At 52.7% G+C, this 17,526-nt stretch overlaps 3 protein-coding genes across 3 annotated transcripts in view; all 3 read right to left on the bottom strand.

Annotated features, from left to right (window-relative positions):
* Positions 1-394: 394 nt before the first annotated feature.
* Positions 395-1,225, bottom strand: LOC6603255 (serine protease 1). The gene has a single exon (XM_002028206.1). The coding sequence runs from the start codon at positions 1,223-1,225 to the stop codon at positions 395-397; it is 831 nt and encodes a 276-aa protein (XP_002028242.1).
* Positions 1,226-13,217: 11,992 nt separating this feature from the next.
* LOC6603256 (putative phosphatidate phosphatase) lies at positions 13,218-14,275 on the bottom strand. The gene has a single exon (XM_002028207.2). It carries the CDS (start codon positions 14,273-14,275, stop codon positions 13,304-13,306), a length of 972 nt encoding a protein of 323 aa, XP_002028243.2. The 3' UTR covers positions 13,218-13,303.
* A 1,372-nt stretch (positions 14,276-15,647) lies between these two features.
* Positions 15,648-17,526, bottom strand: part of LOC6603268 (putative phosphatidate phosphatase) — a 65,657-nt gene continuing 63,778 nt past the window's right edge. The window contains exon 2 of the mRNA XM_026992369.1: positions 15,648-17,321. Within this exon, the coding sequence (XP_026848170.1) occupies positions 15,758-16,819 (1,062 nt within the window). The 5' untranslated portion in view covers positions 16,820-17,321 and the 3' untranslated portion in view covers positions 15,648-15,757. The remainder of the gene's footprint in view (positions 17,322-17,526) is intronic.

Here is a 17,526-nt window from a genome sequence, read left to right as displayed (position 1 = left end):
GGCACTGCCTTGAAAGGATTCTCGCGCAAGGCCAGAAATTTCTCATTAGCAGCTGCTCGACCCAGAGAAAAAGCGCACAAAATGTTCTCTAATGAAATGTTTGCTCGCCACTCGTGTCACTCGCGCATCCGTTTTGGCCCAAGCGGCTGCTGCTGCTGCTGCTGGGGGGAGGGGGTGGGCGTTGGGGAGTCCCGCCGGAAGTGGCGCTGAATGGAACGCATTGCCAGCCGAGCTGCTCCACTTCCGGCCAAACTCTGCGCCTTGATTAGTCTTAATTAGATTTCACCTGGACGGCGCCAAGCAAAAGAGTTGTGTGCCTCCCCCCCCCTCCCCCAAAGACCCACCAAAAGAAAAGTTAGAGGTCTCATCGAATGATCCTTTAATGCAAGACCTGTCACACATCGTCAATAATGAGGGATCGTATCCACTGCGTGTATTCTGTGAGTCGGGTGTAGACCAGCAGCCGGTTCTGACGGCAGTCGAGCTGGCTGGCAAAGGAGGCCACGCCGACGATCACTCGGAGGTCGCGCAGGACCAGGGGACTCCCCGAGTCGAGGAGACAGCTGTTGTCCCCTTCAGCCAGGGCGGTGCACATCATCGAGTCCTGAATGATCTGGCCGAAGCCACTCTTGCGGCAGAAGTGGTTGGACTTCGCCTCCACCTGAATGAGCCGCAGCTGGTTCGTGCTCATCTGGGCGACGTGGTGGCGCCCCCAGCCCGCCGAGTATGTCCACTCGTCGATGTAGGGCAGGCGGATCTTCTGGCTGGGCAGGGACACGGCTCTCACCCTGTCGGAGAACCTCACATAGCCCGTTCGGATGAGGGCCAGGTCGTGCTTGAAGTCCTTGTTCTTGGGACTGGTGTGGACGGCCTTGCTGGTGACGTGCTGCGTGAAGAGAGACTTGTCGCGCTGGTAGGCGCCGTAGTTGACGGCGATGTGGGACGCGTGCTTGGTGCACGAGGCCACCGTGACGACCCAGCAGTGGGCCAGAATGGCCCCCGCGCAAAACCAGCTGCCCTTCCTTCCCCTGAAGTCGATGGCCACCACGAAGGGCAAATCGGTCTCCATTACCTCGAAGCCCGCCTCGAACACCTTCTGCTTAATGTCGAGCAGCGGTACAAACCGTATTGGCACGGGCTTCAGAACCTGGTCCACTAACCCATCGCCCGTCGCAAGGAGCCAGAGGCCCACCACACCGAAGAGCAGCAGTGTTGTCTTGTCCATGATTGATCAACGACTTGGGCCACCCAAAGACCTCCACTTGGCTTTTATAGCCCCTCGGATCGGACTCCGGACTCCCACTCCACAACTGGCCGACCAGCTGCTGACAGTCGGTTTCCAGAACTCGTCCGGAAACTCGATGCCACCAATTCCCCTTTTGTTTACTTCTGCAGACTGCAGGCTATTGATTTGCACTTGAGGTTTCTGGGAACTGCATATTTGCTGACATCAACAGCCGCGGAAACCGAACACAGCGATTCCAGGCTCGGGATCGGCTCACATGCCTTTTCCCAGAACTTAAGCCATCACCTCCGCACCACATGCTTTGGCATGGCAGATGATTGGCGTCCCACGTCCCACATTAATCTAGCGGGGAAGGGTTTGTCTCGCCTCACCCGAGAGTCACATTGGGAGCCCGATGGAGAGATGGAAATTCCTCCCACCGCCCAAGATTCAGCCATCCTTGTCTTTGTCTTGGCACAAAGTGCAATAAACAGGTCCTTTTGAATCTCCTGCAGCTGTTCCTCGCCGAAGGAAGCCCGCGTTAACCCAAAAATTATGGGCTTCAAATTAAATTTTCCGACTCCCATTGGCTGCCTGCCTGGTGTGTGGTGGTTGGCGCTGCTTCTGGTCTCGTGTTGTTTTTATGGTTTATGAAGTGTTGCGAAAGTATCTACAGATATAACTGAAATAAAACGGAGTCAAGATACACACACATACAGAGAGAGGGTACATCGCACATCGCACTCGCTGCATCAGCAGAATGGACGGAACACTCGTACGGATTGGGGCTGAATGGAAATCAGGGTGTGGCGTGGGGACGGAGACGGGGATGGTTGGCCACTTGTGAAACAACATGCAAAAGGATTTTCGTCGATTTTCGAGTGCTGTACTCTCGTATCTGTGCTCTTGCCACATGTGCTACGCGAACTGTTTCAGCCACCGTGCAACCCCTCACCCCCCCCGCACCCACCCACCTCCTGGATAAACATTGGTGCCTCTTTCTCTTGCTCTCGTTCTCGTTCTCGTTCTCTGTTGTTTTTCCATGGCTACTTGCGACTTTTTCCGCATTTTCCTTTCTCTGCGCCGCTGGCTGGCTGCTGGCTGGCTGGCTGGCTGGCCATTTGGCACTTCTGTTATTTTGTATTTTCCTTAGCACATTTCCCTGCCTGCAATCCCTCCGCCATCCTTCGCTGTGTTCTGTTGTAGTGCTCAGCGGCATTTATTGTTTCTGGCGTCAGTTGTTGCACTTTTTTCCACTGGCAGCGGCAGCGGCAGCGGCACCGGCACTGGCACTTCCACTGGCACTTCCACTTCCTTTTCCTCTTTGGGGCTTGGACACATCGCGCTTTCTCAGCATTTTTAACAGTTTATTTGGCCACGGCATGAAACTAACCAGCAGGCACTAGTCCTCCTCGTCCGAGTCCGAGTCCGAGTCCCACTCCTGGGGCGGAAGGACAGCTCCTGAAGCCCTGACAGAGGGAGTGTGAGAGAGTTCTCAAAACTGTTTCGCAACTCTTTCGACGCAGTCATAAATTAAACAACTGACAAATCAAACTCCCATCAAATGGTCCGTGTACACAGTGTTTCAAGGGCTAAAACAACACAGCCAGGCAGCCAGGCAGCCAGCCAGCCACACAGCCGGAGAGCCACAATAAATCTGTATGGAATCCTCAAACAATTACATGGCCGCGACAGGGAATATGTGTGTGGGAAGGGAAGGACGAGCCATAAAAAGACAAACTGCAAGCGCAGCAATGCCAACAGCAAACAGCAAACAGCAAGGAATCGCATAGCGCCGGAATCGTTGCACAATTAACAAAATAAAAGGCGGGGGCAACGGGGCAACGGGGCAACGGGGCTGGGGGCACATTTTATGAGATTCTGATATGCCGCTTAGCCGGGGAGAAAGGACAAAACCACAGGCAGGCCAAAGGTATGCTCACATGCTGGGGGGAACGGGCCGAATTGCGGGCCGAAACCGCTTAAAGTATGCAACAATAATTTGCGGCTCTCACGCGCCTTGTATCTGCGTCCCAGCAGGCACCTGACCAGCAGCCACTCCTCTCCTCATGGGCCAGGGGGTGGCCACTTTGCACTCCTTCTCTCTCACTCGCTGGGCATCATTTTCGGCCCTTTTGGCATCTATCTCTGACCGGTCCTCAGGCTTTCAGCCTTTTCGCCCTTTCCCAGTGTTCTTTCCCTTTTTCTTTCCCTTTTTCCCATTTTTCCACTTTTTTTTTTCTTTTTTTTTGGCTGCTGCGGCAAATATTTTATATGCGTTGCATTGCTCAGTGAATCCTTGGGCTGCCTTTTGGCCAGTTTTATTGCCATTGCAGATGATGGACATTTGGCGTTGGCGATTGGGTGCTCCCCTTCACGGACCCCGCTTCGCTCCCTCAAATCCTTGTGCTCTCTGGGCCCGTTTTATGTGCTGCCTGACGAACTTGATTGGAAGTCAGCGAATTTCTCTCTGTTCCGATCCCTTTGCCTTTCACCCGGCGTTTTTTTTGCCGTGTCCAGTCACTGGGCACTTCACTAACAGCTTTGAGTGTCCACGCAAGCCCCACACAGAGGAGTGCTCTGCAGAGGATGAGATGGGGATTGCTGTGCAGGAAGAGCGTGTTTGGCATCTTCAACTGAATGTTGCCACTGCTGATGTTTCTTGCTGTCGCTGCCGCTGCCGCTGCCGTTGCTGCTGATGCAGCACTTGGCGGAAGAAGAGGCAAAACACTGCAAACTCCTTCCCGAGGTCCGAGTTCATGTTTCGGCCGGGGATAGTCGTATCTTTGGTGCCGCAATAAAACAATTTGACCGAATTATTTAGCGGAGGAAAACCCTGCAAAAGTCGAACATAAATTTTTTAAATATGTCCTTTATCTGCCTCCATTTCGGCAACACATTGATACGCGATAAGCTTGCAGCCTGCGGCAACCGAAAATGACATTTCAAAGCCAAACCGAAAACATATTTCGCCTACAACATTTTCGCGTATTTTCATGAGCACTTTCGTGGCCGCCAACGCTGGCGGGGATCTGGGCTGGGAACAGGCCTGCCTGGTGGCTGGTGGCTGGTGGCTGGGGGATGGCACGCCCCCATGGGGGGAGATGGAGGTGATGCAAATTATGCATGCGGCCAGGACGACACACGGGTCGTATGTGTGATAAAAACCCCCAGAGCATTTCGAGTGCGGTTAGGCCGGCAACCTACTGCCTCCCTCGCAGGGTGGCTGCAGGAGTCCGACCCGAGCTCCGGGGTCTCTGTGCCACAACATCATCTCATTAACAATCAGGCCAAGCGAGAGGAGAGCGAGAAGGGGTCCGGGAACGAGAACGAGAACGAGGAGCAGATGAATTGGGGACAGGACATTACGTTCGACGTACGTACGTGTCGGGGCTCAAATTTCAAATCAGTTTTCCGTGCTTCGCTTGCCCCTCGTTTTTGGGGGGGGGGGGGGCACGCCCGTTCCACTGCCAAGCGACCATTATTTAAATTCAAAAAAGCGATAACGACCGGGTAATGATGAAGTGCAGCAACAGCAGCATCCGCCGCCAGAATGGCCGCTGGACACTGCAGCAGCCAACAATCGACTGCAACACAGGACACAGAATACAGAACACCGAGCACCGAACACCGCACTGAACGTTGCAGGCGTTGGCCAAAATTGGTTGCGCGTTTGGGTCAACAGATGCCAAAGTCCTGGGGCCCATAAAGAGTGCGGAGGCGTCGTTGGTTCGGTTTTGTGACAGGGTCAACATATTGGCAGTAGTCCATGATGAACGAGGGGCCGCGTTTCCGTGCGTTTGCCCGGACAGGAGCCGGAGCGTGCGAAAATGAGTGACAAAGTGGTCGCGGCAAGGGTTTTCCTACGGCTCCCCCAGATCATTCCGCAACACTCTTTAATATTTCTTAGCCGGCCCCACACTCAGCCACCCATCTGCTGCTGTAAATCCGCCTTGTCTGGCGGTCGCATAAAAATATCTAAAATATGCTCGACAAACGCATCGTTTTTACCCCCCCCCCCCCCCCCCCCCCCCCCCAGCACCACCCAATGGCCCGCTGATGCCATATAAATAACAGATTTAGTGGCCTCAGCCCTCGGTCTCGGGCGTATTTTGTTTGTTTTTAGCCCTGAGCCTTTCGACCAACAGCCAGCAGCCAGCATCCAGCATCCAAGAGCCAGACAGCTGATAACGGAGTCGGCGTTGTTGTCGTTGTCCCAGACTAGGCGCAGTCATGGTCCTGGTACTGGACTGGTCCTAGTCCTGGGCCTGAACCAGTTGCTTTTTATGTGTCATAACACTGGCGACCATGGACGTGAATGCGAGCCTAGACACAGACACAGACACAGACACAGACACAGACGTGGATGTGGACGTGGACGTGGCTAAGGACGTGGCTGTGGACTGTGGACAGTGGACTGTGGACTGTCGACAACGTTGGCGGCTTTTAATGGCTGGCCAAACTGGCGCAAAAAGCAAACAGGAGCTCGCAGGACGAGAAACAGGGCAAACAATGGCCGCGCCATCATTGACTGCGTTAATTGCTGTCATTCATTTGAAAAGTCATAAGCGCGATTTTTGGACCTACCCGGCACCACCTACCGCCGCGACCCAACCCCCGGCCCTCCGACCTTCCGTTCGTCCTTCCTGCCGTTAAAAGTGATGATTATGCGTTCACTCTTTCGCTTTCGCTGCGGCGATTGGGGGCTTTGGGCCCGTCTCTTGGCTTCCATAACATTTAACGGGGGTTCGCTTTGGTTCGCTTTGGTTCGGTTTTATGCTCTCTCTGGGCACCCTTTCACCCCCTCCATCATTGCTGTCATCATCGATGGTCGGTTTGGCTCGCTGCAGATCTTAATCCCCCACTGGGGACGGGGCCAAAAACAATCTGCGCTTTACTCTTACTTTTATGAAAGCCCCAAACCCAAACCCACAGCCAAACACACACCCAAACCCAATGGCAATGCCAATCCCAGCCCCCATTGACATTCCCTTTCAGCCATGGTCATATTATCTGCTTACTTAGACTCGAACCCCGAACCCCGAACCCCGAGCCCCAAACAAGAACCCATTGGTACTCCTTTTTCCCATTGCAATTCCTATTCCTAAAACCCCGATCCGATCCGATCCCTTGGCAAATCCAATTTGGCTTCTAAGCCCCCGACATTTTTGTTCTCGTTTATTGATTCTGGCCCTCCCGAATGGGCAAACAGATGAAAGGGTTACAGGAACAGGAAGTACCACGTACTGTGTGGTTGTCATTATCCAGGAGGACCTGTCTGGGGTGGGGCTGGGGGGGTCTGGGTCTGGGTCTGGGGGCGTGGCGTTATGGCAGTTTAATAAGCATTTTAAAAACGGTTTCATTTTTTGAGGGCTTTTAGATTTGCAGATAAGAGTGTACCCCGCCCCTGCCACTGGGTGCATCATTGACGTGTGCCTCCTCCTGGAGCGGAGTGGAGTGGCGTAGCGTGGCGTGGCGTGGCATGGAGTGATGTTGCACTTGGCTTTAACAAGGGTACGCATATTGAAATTTTAATGCAACCTCCTTCTCGGCCAGAACAGAACGGATGCTCGGATATGTATACTCGTACATAAATTCCGCTCGTGTGGTTCCCAAAATGCATTACGGCCAACAGCTTCCTCCTGCTCTTTGGCCCCGGCTAAGCTAATCAAGGGCTGAGCCAACAATTTACTTAGCCCGGCACTCACGACCCCCAACCGCCCTTCTCCGCAACCCACACCCCGACTCCCAAATCAGGGGGAGGGCGGTGGTCTGTGGCCATTTCCCGCCGGTGCTTCCATCATATCAGCCTCGGTCTCGCTGGTGAGAGTGGGGCTGTAGCTGGGACTGGGGCTGTAGCTGGGACTGGGGCTCCGTTTTAGTGTGAAGCGCCTTACATCCTTTCGTTTCGTTTCGTTTGGTTTGGTTTGGTTTGGCTGCGTCTGTCCGACGCCTCATGCATAAACCAATTTGCTTTGCATAAGCCCGGAGGGAGAGGTGCACCCCAAGTGAGACCTCTCCTGCAATTGCTGCAATTTTCCGACTTCACTTTATGCATTTATGCGCCTTTGTCTGCGGCCTCGGCTTCGGCTTCACCTCTCTTTTTATGTGCGAGTATGTTGGGTTTTTGTTTGTGCTGCTCATCGTCTGCGGCGCTGGGTCATTAATTTGGAAGCGAACACCTCTTGAACCAGCCCGTGAACCCCCCGTGAACCCTCAGCCCTGGCCAATCAGTCGGACTGCAGGGCCTGGGCCTGGGCCTGGGCCTGGGCCTGGCCGGTCGAGTGGTCAGCCCTAACCCCCCGTCTAGGTTCTTAACGGCATTTCCCCAGTGAGAAATTAGGAAATTGCATTTTCTGGCAAAGCGAACGGACAGCAACGTCGTAACGGAATTTACGCGATGCACTCGCACGGACAGAGGCACGGACACGGACACGGATACGTACTCGGAATCGGAGTCGGAGTCGGAGTCCGTTGAAGATTTGCTATCGGCCACTGCAGCCAGAACTAATGGGGGAGGCCGGCAGCGCCGGCGGCAGCGGCGCGCAGCTTCGACAGCTGGAAATTGCCAAAATGTAAATTTTCATATGCCCAAAAGCAGCCGGAATGGGGCCAAGGGGGGAAGGGGTGGGGGGTGTGGAGGTGGTTTCTACGAGGCATATAAATTTATTGCCCGCGTACGCGAGACCCAATCCCGTATCCACACCATCATCATAATGATGAGGATGATGATCATTGCTGTGGCAGTGGCTGCTCCTAAAATATTCATAATCAACGCGGCATTAGCAATGGGTCTGCGTTTTCATTTCGTTTTTCGTCCCTGCCACACACACACACACACACACACACACACAGACACAGACACAGAGAGGGGGCTCATCAATGAATCAGCATCGGAGCTTGCGGCATAATTGGGGCTATGTTTTAGTTATGATCTGTGCCTCCTTCGTGGGTGGAATGGGGGATGATTGAAATAGTTGCTAATTTATGGCGTTGCAAAGGAAGCAACGCCGCATGCCACATGATTCCATAAAGTTCTGCCTGCCCCGTGCACTGTATGATTTTAAATCAATACAAATCGAGTGCCGCATCCCGGACCTATACAATACGTACTGTCTTGTCTCCGCTGCTCGTCCCTTGTTTTGTCTGGCGCTGTCTTGTCTTGTCTTGTCTTGTCTGGTGTCCCCTCCCCTCCGCTCTGTGAGGAGCCGACGCGTCGGTCGGGGACGACAATAACAGCCATTAAGTGTGGCCAACACGTAACCGGGCAATAAACAAGCGTGACAAATGATGCTGCTAAATGAAAGTTGATTGCCAGTTGACGGCCACACCTGTTTCGACTGCTGTCCTGGGTCCCGGCAGGAGGAGCCGCATCGCACCAGGAGCAGGACATCCTCCATTCAGCCGGGCCAACAATCAAAATTGTCAGAGCCATCGAAAAAGAAAGCCGGGAATGGAAGAGCCGCGAAAAAATCACAGCACGAATGCCACGCAACGCAACGGAAGTTAGCATCGCATCGTCCTGGTCGTGGTCCTGGTTCTGTCCCTCGTTCTGGCACTGGCACTGGCACTGGCTCTGGCTGTGGCTCTCGTCCTGGCTCTCGTCCTGTGCCAGCAATATTAATAATGATGGCGGCGACAAAACGCAAAATGGCCGCCGCACAGTCGTCCCCGTGCCCGTGCCCGTGCCTGTGCCCCTGGCTCTGTCCTCCATCCCTTAGCTGTCACGTGTCAAGGCTGCGTGTGATTTCTACGACAGGACATCGAAAACGGAAGCGAATTCCATTCCATTCCATTCCGCGCCAAAGGCGAACGCTGAAGGTGACAAGGAAGGAGGAGGAAAATGGGTTGTTTTCCACGATTGTTGCTGCAAGATCTCTTGTCTGCTGTCCTGCTGCTTTTCATTCAAATTGCATCGTTGCAGGCGCCCTTTTTGGGAGCCCCATCTGTCACATTGTCACTTGGACCTCGCCTGTCTTCCCTGTCGAAGGATCTGCCTGGCCTGTCGATGAACGGGTGCCCGTAGCACGTTGCACGTTGCATGCTGCATGCCGCATGCTGCCCGCTGCCCGCTGCACGATGAAATAAATAAGTTCACAGCAGGCGGAATGGAAATGGAAAACATTAACGATGCATTGTAAAGTGTCACATTAATTTAAACAAATTGAAAAAGAATGCCTGAATGCCTGAATGCGAAACACGGCACGGGTGGGGACGGGACGGGACGGGACGGCACGGCGCACAACTTTTCCGACGACGGAGAGCTCTGATTCCGCACCGTAATCTGCCACAACTTTTAGATTAAAGCAATGCCAATTGGACAGCCATTAAACGAACTTGAGCCAGTCCTGGCCCGGGCTGCGGTGGCACTGGCTCCTCTGACTATGGCTATGGCTATGGCTCCACCTTGGACAATTTAAAACTCCCTCAGGTTGTCAGGGACTGGTGCGGTCTGGTGTGGTCTGGTCTGGACTGGTAAACCATTCCCCAGCCATCGCCATCGCCATCGCCATCGCCATGGCCATGGCCATGGCCAGGCAACAGCACTAGCAAGCAAATTACTAATTGGCAAGCAAAACGCTCTGCTTGTTGCCCAACAAACAACGACAACGGAAAGGCAACGGCAACGGCAACAGGAACGGGAACGAGGAAGAGTCTCTGGAGTGCTGGCTGGGACTGGGAATGCGGCTGCGACTGCTCCACCACGATGAGCAGCAGAGCAGCAAAGCACCAAGGCAGCAAGGCAGCAAAAGGGTGGCAGCTCTACGAAGGTGGCACACATGGCACACAAGCTTCATTAACTCAAACTATGCTGCATTTTGCGATTATCAAATTGTCTTTACACACATGAAGCCAACGATTGGAGCAGTGCGGACCCAGGCGAGGCCGTGGCAGGGCAGGGCGGGGCGGGGCGGGGCAGGGCAGGAGTTAAGAGGGAGGTGGAAGCAGAGACACTGATGACTGCTGATGGCAAATAGCAAGTGGAAAAGCTGGCCAGGAGTGCAAGGAGGACAGCAACCGCAAAAATATGAAGCGCATGTTGCAACAACGCCAACAGCAGCAGCAGCGGCAGCAGAAAGAGGAGAAGGAGCATCAACAGGAGGAGTACGAGGAACAAGAGGAGTGGAAAATCCCCGAAATGCTTTGGGATATTTTGTTGAGCAAACAACCATGCAAAAATGCAGCAGACGATGCGAGAGCGATGTAGTCTGCACTCCTGTACGATGGATGCCTGATGGCTGATGGCTGATGGGAGTTGGATGAGTCGGTGCTTCGCTTTGAATGAAGGGTGATATAATGTGGAGTGACAAACTGCCCGGACTGGACCCCGGCACCAACACCAACACCGCCACCGCCACCGACACCGACACCGACGGGCCGCATTATCACACCTGACGGTGATTAGAGAGATACACGGATGCTCTGTTGGTCTGTTGGTCTGTTGGTCTGCGGTGGCCTCTCTTAAATTTGCTCAAGAGTTACGTTGAAAGCAATTGATTGAAAGTGCTTGTTAAACGGGTGCCCTGATTGATGGCCGCAGAGGCAGAGGCAGACCCAGACCCAGACCCACCCCCTGATTGCCACTTCCTGACTCTACATAATTCCTGTCGCGTTACGTGGCCAAGTCTCAGTGTAAGTCTTCGTCTCTGGCTTAATGAACTCCGCCCAGGCCGCAAATAACTCCGATTGCCCGCATCTGGCCTTCCCGGGCAAAGCAGAGCGAAACAAAAGTTTCGCTAATGCCGGATTTGGGTCACTGTGTTGGATTGCAGCTAAAACTTTCCGAACCCTATCCCTGGCCCCATTCGGGGGCTGCGATGCAAATATTTTCCCATTTAATTAACGCACGAAAGCAGCGAGGAAGGAGAGGAAGGAGAGGGAGAGAGACAGAGAGAGGGGGGAACGGAACCCAGGCTAGTGTGGCAGGGACTGTCGCAGCAGATTAAAATAAATTGCATAGAAATTTATCATTCGAATCTCCCAGCCAGACAACAACAACAACAACAACTTGACACAGTTGCAAAAGTTGGCAAGAAAGTGGAGCTTTGGGTCAGTTTCCCTCTGTGCCTGTGTGTGTGCCTGTGTGTGTGTGTGTGTGTTAGCCACAATTAATCATAATAAAACCAGGGAGAATCTGGGATAAGGAGAGGGAATTAGGCGGAGAAGGAGCGAAGCGATGCAAACAAAAAAAGAACCACAATTTTCTAGCATTTTCTTTGCCATCAAAATAAATGAGCCAATTAAGCGGCGGCCGATGCTACTCGTACCTCTGCCTACCTTCTTCCTATCCAACCACTATCCATCCTCACCTGATGAGGGTGCCAAGTACCGCAGAAATCCCCAGGCCAGGCCAGGCCAGGCCCAGACCCGGCCCAGGACCGGGTCCAGGTGTTGCGCATCATCATCAGCCAGAGAGTCGGAGATGGCTTGGTCCTTTTCGCCAATTTATGCCAAGGCTGTGGAAATTTATTTATATCTCTTTTTTCTCCTGGGGGCCGGGGCCGAGAGGTGGGTGGTGGGTGAGGGAGCATTCAGAGTCTGCGGCCGCCTTGTTGACTGAGGTTAAGTCGTTTGAAAATTTGCTGCTAATGAAACTAAAAGAGCCGCTAATTGTTGGCCCGTTGTCAACGACGACGACCGCGCTCTCTCTCTCTCTCTCTCTCTCTCTCTCTTTCTGTTTCGGGGGTCTTGGGGTTCGTTTCGCGAAATTAGCTGCGGCTGCCAATAGAAATCAATGCGGGGGCCCTTACAATCCGGGCGCGAGTGAAACTATTGAAATATATTTGTAAGCGACAAGAGCGACAAGGGTCAGGAGGAGGGACCCTTAGTGGAGGGAGACTAGTGCCCCACACTCAGAGAAAACTGGCACAGTAAGAAGAAATACATTTTCCAAGAATAGAACAATAATTTACTTTAATTTAAATATAAATAAATATAAATTTAATTTTAAAAATAAAACACCTTATAATACAAATAAAATATGGAATTTGTAGCTTAATATGTTTCATATTTATATTAAATATTATCAAGACTCCATTTGAAAATATTTATTTTGATATCAAAGTGAAAGACTATTTATATTGAATAAAAAATTAAATGAGATGCTTTTTGCATTTCGCTTAAATAATTGTATATTAATTCCCAACTGGTTTTAGCTGCTAACGCCTTGAATACGAAAACATTACCATATATTTTTGATATGAACAATGTTCAATTCAAGTAAAAAAAGTATTAAATTTTATTATTAAAATTTATAGAATTTAAATAGGACAAATTTTCAACTTAAAAATGAGAACAATTTGAGTTTAAATGGAGAATATACATATTTAATCTGAATATGAAAATATTTGATTTTAGTAAAATATATATTTCTTTCAATTGAAATTTCAGACCAAGTCCATTTGTATCAATTCGTAAATCGAAGTGTAAATATTAATATTTCGGGGGGTTTATTCGCTGGGCTGGGGTGCGCTCGCCGGTTTCGTTGGAAATCTATTTCTGTTCTGATACCCAAGGCAAACAGATCGAAAAATTCCCCCGACAAAAGACGAAAACAGCTTTATAGTAGACGCTAATTACCAGATTTGTCTTTATTGCGTTACGGGCAAGTGTTTTGGCAAGTGCGTTGACAAACGCCACTCATTCTACTCAAATATTTGCACAGTATTTGGCGTTTTATGAGCAGCCGTGAGGGGAGCGCGGGCCTGAAGTCCGGGGAGAGCGGTGGAGCGGTAGAGGGAAATTGGTAGCCTGATATTTTAGCTGGGAAACAGAGACAGAGACAACCGCAAGTGCCAGGGGAAAAACTATGATTGTTGTGCAACGTTGAACCTCATTCGATTGGAAGGCTGTCCGCTAATCGTCAGTTTTCCACTCGATCGAGCGTTTGATCGATCTTGATGTTTCCAGTTTCCACCGACTTTTCGCACAGATCTGAGGAGGTGCAGATGCATTGAGCGGTTCATAATGATCTGCCCACAAACAAGCCTTGTTCGCTTAAATAACTTTTAATTTTACTGCCAACTGTGTCGCTTTAACTTAACAACTAGAAATCGCATAGCTTAAACCGAGCCTCAACTAATTAGAGCCCTGACACGTAACCTGGCACAAATCATGCGCCAGCTGGTGGCCCTTCCCTGCCACAGCTCCAACTGCGAGTGCATCTGCCTCTGCCTGGCCCTCCTTCTTCTTCTCCTTCTCCTTCTCATTTGCATTCGCATTCGCATTTGTTGGCGCCGCCGCTTTGGTGGTCCTGTGTCCCTCCTCGAGCCTGGCCGCCTGGACGACCACAAAAGCAGTGCCGGCCCCCAGCAGCGAACCGGCCACAACATCCGACCAATGGTGCTTGTAGTCCATGACACGGCTAATGGCCACGAACCAGGCCACACAGAGGCATCCCAGCTGGAGGACGGGCCCCAGAAGACTGCCCCTCAAGGGCCAGCGGCGGTGACGCAAGTGAAGGGCCAGGAACACCAGGCCGTAGAAGGCCATGGACGAGTGACCGCTGGGGAAGGACACGTGTAGGCTCGTCAGCATCTCCTGGGTGGCCCCCGAGAGCTCGGGCCGGCAGCTGTAGGCCTCATGGTAGACCAGGCCACCACGGTGCGCCTCATCCGAGCAGTTGCCTCCATCCGGAAACTGGGGCTGGCACACGGCGAAGAAATGCGGCCTCAGTCTGCCGATGGTCTCCTTTCCGATGCTCTTGAGGAGATTGTTGAATACGTGGCCGTAGAGGAACCAGCGGATGGTGTTCCACAGCGGCCAGAGGTGCCGCCAGCTGGTCACTTCGCCCCGGCGCCAGGTCAGGAAGCTCTCGAGCAGGCCCAGGAACAGCAGGGGCAAGTGCACTCCCAGCCAGTGCAGCAGCGTGGGGCTCACGGTGCTCTCGCGGTAGGGATACATCAGGGTCTCGTCGTTGCAGAAGAAGCCGCGCTGGGTGGTGGGCCACCAGATGCGCTTGAAGTACGCCGAAAGGATCAGGAGCAGGGCCAGAAGGCCCAGGTCCACCAGCAGGCGGACCGGAGGCCGAAGTCGCAAACTGAAGCTCATGGCGTCCGGACTGTTCGAAGTTCTACGCTCCACTGAGCTACGGTTTGGTTGGGATCACAGTATTTGAGTAATGTAAGCCCACAGGCCCCCATCCCCAGCCCCCAGCCCCCAGCAATCAGAACTGGGTCTGATTTGGACGCGCTTGATTCGTATTATTAATAAACAATTCGCATTGTTATTGCCGCCGTTGCTGTATTTATAGACTCCCCAAAGCCAGAGCCAGAGCCACAGCCAAAGCTGGCTTCGTTCCGTCCGCCGAGCGGAAAACCCCGCACCAGTCCCGTCCGCATCAGAGTAAACGCAGTGATCTGAACTCTCCGGGGCGCCGCTGCTGCTGCTGCTGACGCTGCAGATAAGCATACTGTTGCCTGTGGACGGTTGCCTGTTGCCAAGGCACGTGCTGGCGCACCGTCTGGCCCTGGAATGGTCATCAAAATAACACGCGAGTTACTGCGGACTGTCCGCTGACGTATGTCCGCCGGACCGATCGCGTAGCTTAGCTCTGCCCCCATCTATCGAAAAGCCCCCCCGAAAAGCTCCCAGAAAGCTCTCTTTGCGATCCGCATCATTCTCTTAGACTCTCTTTGAAAATTATTAATTGATGGGTCAGAGGGCCATCCAAATCAGATTAGCATCGTCTGATTCACAGACGCGCTTGGGTACATTGTAGCGCCTGGGTAGGGGGTACCGGGAAATACAGAGTCGAGTGTGTACATAGCTATACGGCTTTCTCGCGATCATCCGAAAAGAGGTTCGGAGCCACTGGCTAATGCTGCGTGCCTCTGACGCAGCAGAAACCCTTGCTTGCCCCTTGCCCCAACCCTTGCCTCAGTCACCCATTCGAATCGCATTGTTGATGCGTCATGCGGCCAACACACATTCCTACCACTGTTGGCAGAGCCAGTCAGCCAGTCAGCCAAGTATGACCCCAAAAAAACACTGTGCGAAAAATTGTGTCAATCGAACACCTTCGATATATGGCATTAAATGGAATGTGGGGTGGCTGAAGCGGGCGCAGTCATTGAAATGTGAAATTTCATGTAGAACAAAGCTGGAACACATTCATAAATGCAGATAAGCGCCCAATCGAAAACAATGGAGCAGCGACTGGGTGGGGGCACAGGGGAACAGGGGAACAGGTGAATACAATACAACGACAATGAAAACATGTCGCGAAATTCTTTGGAGTACTTATTTATTTATCCAATTAATACACAAATAATACGAGAACTTAGACAGTATGATGGTTTTGACTGGACAATCGTACAGATTCGTATTCATGGGAACTATACAGATGCTGGGTGAAGATCTAACAATATGATTCTATGATGAAGGTGTAGATACTACAGGTTCAACTCGCGCTGTTCTCATCTCATCTCATTTTATCGCATCGCATCGCATCTCATCGATACTTTATTTTATTCAGGCCTAGGCCCGTTCGGGGCTTTGGAATGTTCTATAGTACATGGTGATCGTCTCCGATCAGACCTTCGAGCAGTACTGATCCTCGTTGTAGCTGTTGTTCGCCGAGTAGGGTGGTGGGGTGGTGGGACACACCTCCTCCTGGAGCGTGGCCGAGGTGTTCTGCCTGCGCAGGCCACCGCTGAGGATGCCCGGGACGGACTCGTAGGGCGAGTCGAAGAACCTCGCTATGTAGCGGGCCGTGATGAGGGCCCCGGCCACGCCGATCAGGGAGCCGGAGAGGACGTCGGACCAGTGGTGCCAGTAGTCCATGACGCGACTGAGGGCCGTGTACCAGGCCAGCATTATGACCACGAACTGGAGGAAGTGGCGGCTCAGCTTGGAGCTGCGCCAGGTGAGCTTCCGCTGCAGGTAGAGCGCCACGTAGACCATGGAGTAGAAGACAATGCTGGAGTGGCCGCTGGGGAAGCTGAGGCGCGACTGGCGCACATCCGCGACGGTGTAGCCCTCGGCGGCGCACTCGTAGTTCTCCACGTAGCGGTGCAGGTTGGCCGGATCCGAGCAGAGGGTCCTGTCCGTCAGTTGGGGCTGGCAGACGGCCAGAAAGTGCGGCCGCAGGCGGCCGATGGTGTACTTCCCCACCTCGGTGGCGTCGAAGGTGAGCAGCAGGCCGAAGGTGAAGTAGGTGGTCTGCCGGAACAGCTCCACGTACCAGGCGGACATCCGCCAGCCCAGCAGGTGGACGGTGGTGGCCAGCTCGCCGGCGCGCATGTGCCGCACGTACTCCACGAGCAGCAGGACTACGAGCGGCAGCAGGCCGCTGATCAGGCCCAGCATCACCGGCGTGATCGTGTTGTCCTTGAAGGGGTAGCTGATGCTCTCGTCGTCGCAGAAGAAGCCGCGCCGCACCGGATCCACCGCGAACTCATAGATGCAGATGGGTACGACGAGCACCACCATCACCAGCAGCTCCATGAGGAGTCGCCGGGTCAGTTGTCGGTCCTCCGCCTGCCTCTGGCTCTGGCATCCCTCGGGCACTGGGGAGGCAGACGCAGACGCGGATGCAGATACAGACGCAGACACAGAGACGGATACGGATTGATCTTCATTCGCGTTGCGCATTTTGTGGATGGATCGCTGACTCTGCCTCTGGCTCTGGCTTTGGCTTTAATTAGTTAATATTCCAAATTGTTTTTTGTGTGTGTTTTTTTGTCTGTTTATGTTGGTTTGTAATTATCTTTTTGGATCGGATCGTTTCTGTTTTGTTTTTTCTGTGTCTACCCGTCGCGGATGTCTCGGTTGGTTCGTTCGTTTCGGGTTCGTTGTCAGTGGCTGACTGATCCGGCGTCGTTTGGGTAACGTTCTTTTAATTTAACGCTCATTTGATGTGGGGGGGCCTCTGTGTCTCTCCCTCTCCCTCTCCCTTGCTCTCTCTCTCTCTCTCTTGGTCTCTTGGTCTCTGACGATATTGTTTTAGCTTTTTTTGCTCTCTGTCTCTCTATCTTTTGCGCCAAAGCAATATGTTTACTGCCTATTTTATTGTTATTAGCCCGCTCCGAAGCTCCGTGCTGTTGCGGTTCTCCAGATTAGACAAGAGTCCGTATACCTCGTGTTGCACTGGGCACTGCAACAAAAAGCAGAGTAGAAACGGTTAACAGATTCTCTAGATACGGCTTAGTCATAACTTATCATTAACAAAAGGGCCCAGCAAGAAGAACCAGATCCCGATATGATCTCTGAACCCCTCTACCAGGAAACCCTCCCACCCTTTCGCTCAGTGTAGCGTGTCTCACTTGCTCAAACAAGCTCAAGATCACTTTGATAAGATA

This window comes from Drosophila persimilis, unplaced genomic scaffold, assembly GCF_003286085.1.
Source record: "Drosophila persimilis strain 14011-0111.01,24,50 unplaced genomic scaffold, DperRS2 tig00000732-arrow-arrow-pilon, whole genome shotgun sequence".
Lineage (NCBI taxonomy): Eukaryota > Metazoa > Arthropoda > Insecta > Diptera > Drosophilidae > Drosophila > Drosophila persimilis.
Note: the sequence above shows the minus strand (reverse complement) of the source record. Positions and strands in the feature narration are given on the sequence as shown.

Excerpts from the sequence above, each read along its gene's own strand:
- LOC6603255 (XM_002028206.1), bottom strand. The coding sequence starts at position 1,225 with ATGGACAAGACAACACTGCTGCTCTTCGGTGTGGTGGGCCTCTGGCTC.
- LOC6603256 (XM_002028207.2), bottom strand. The coding sequence starts at position 14,275 with ATGAGCTTCAGTTTGCGACTTCGGCCTCCGGTCCGCCTGCTGGTGGAC.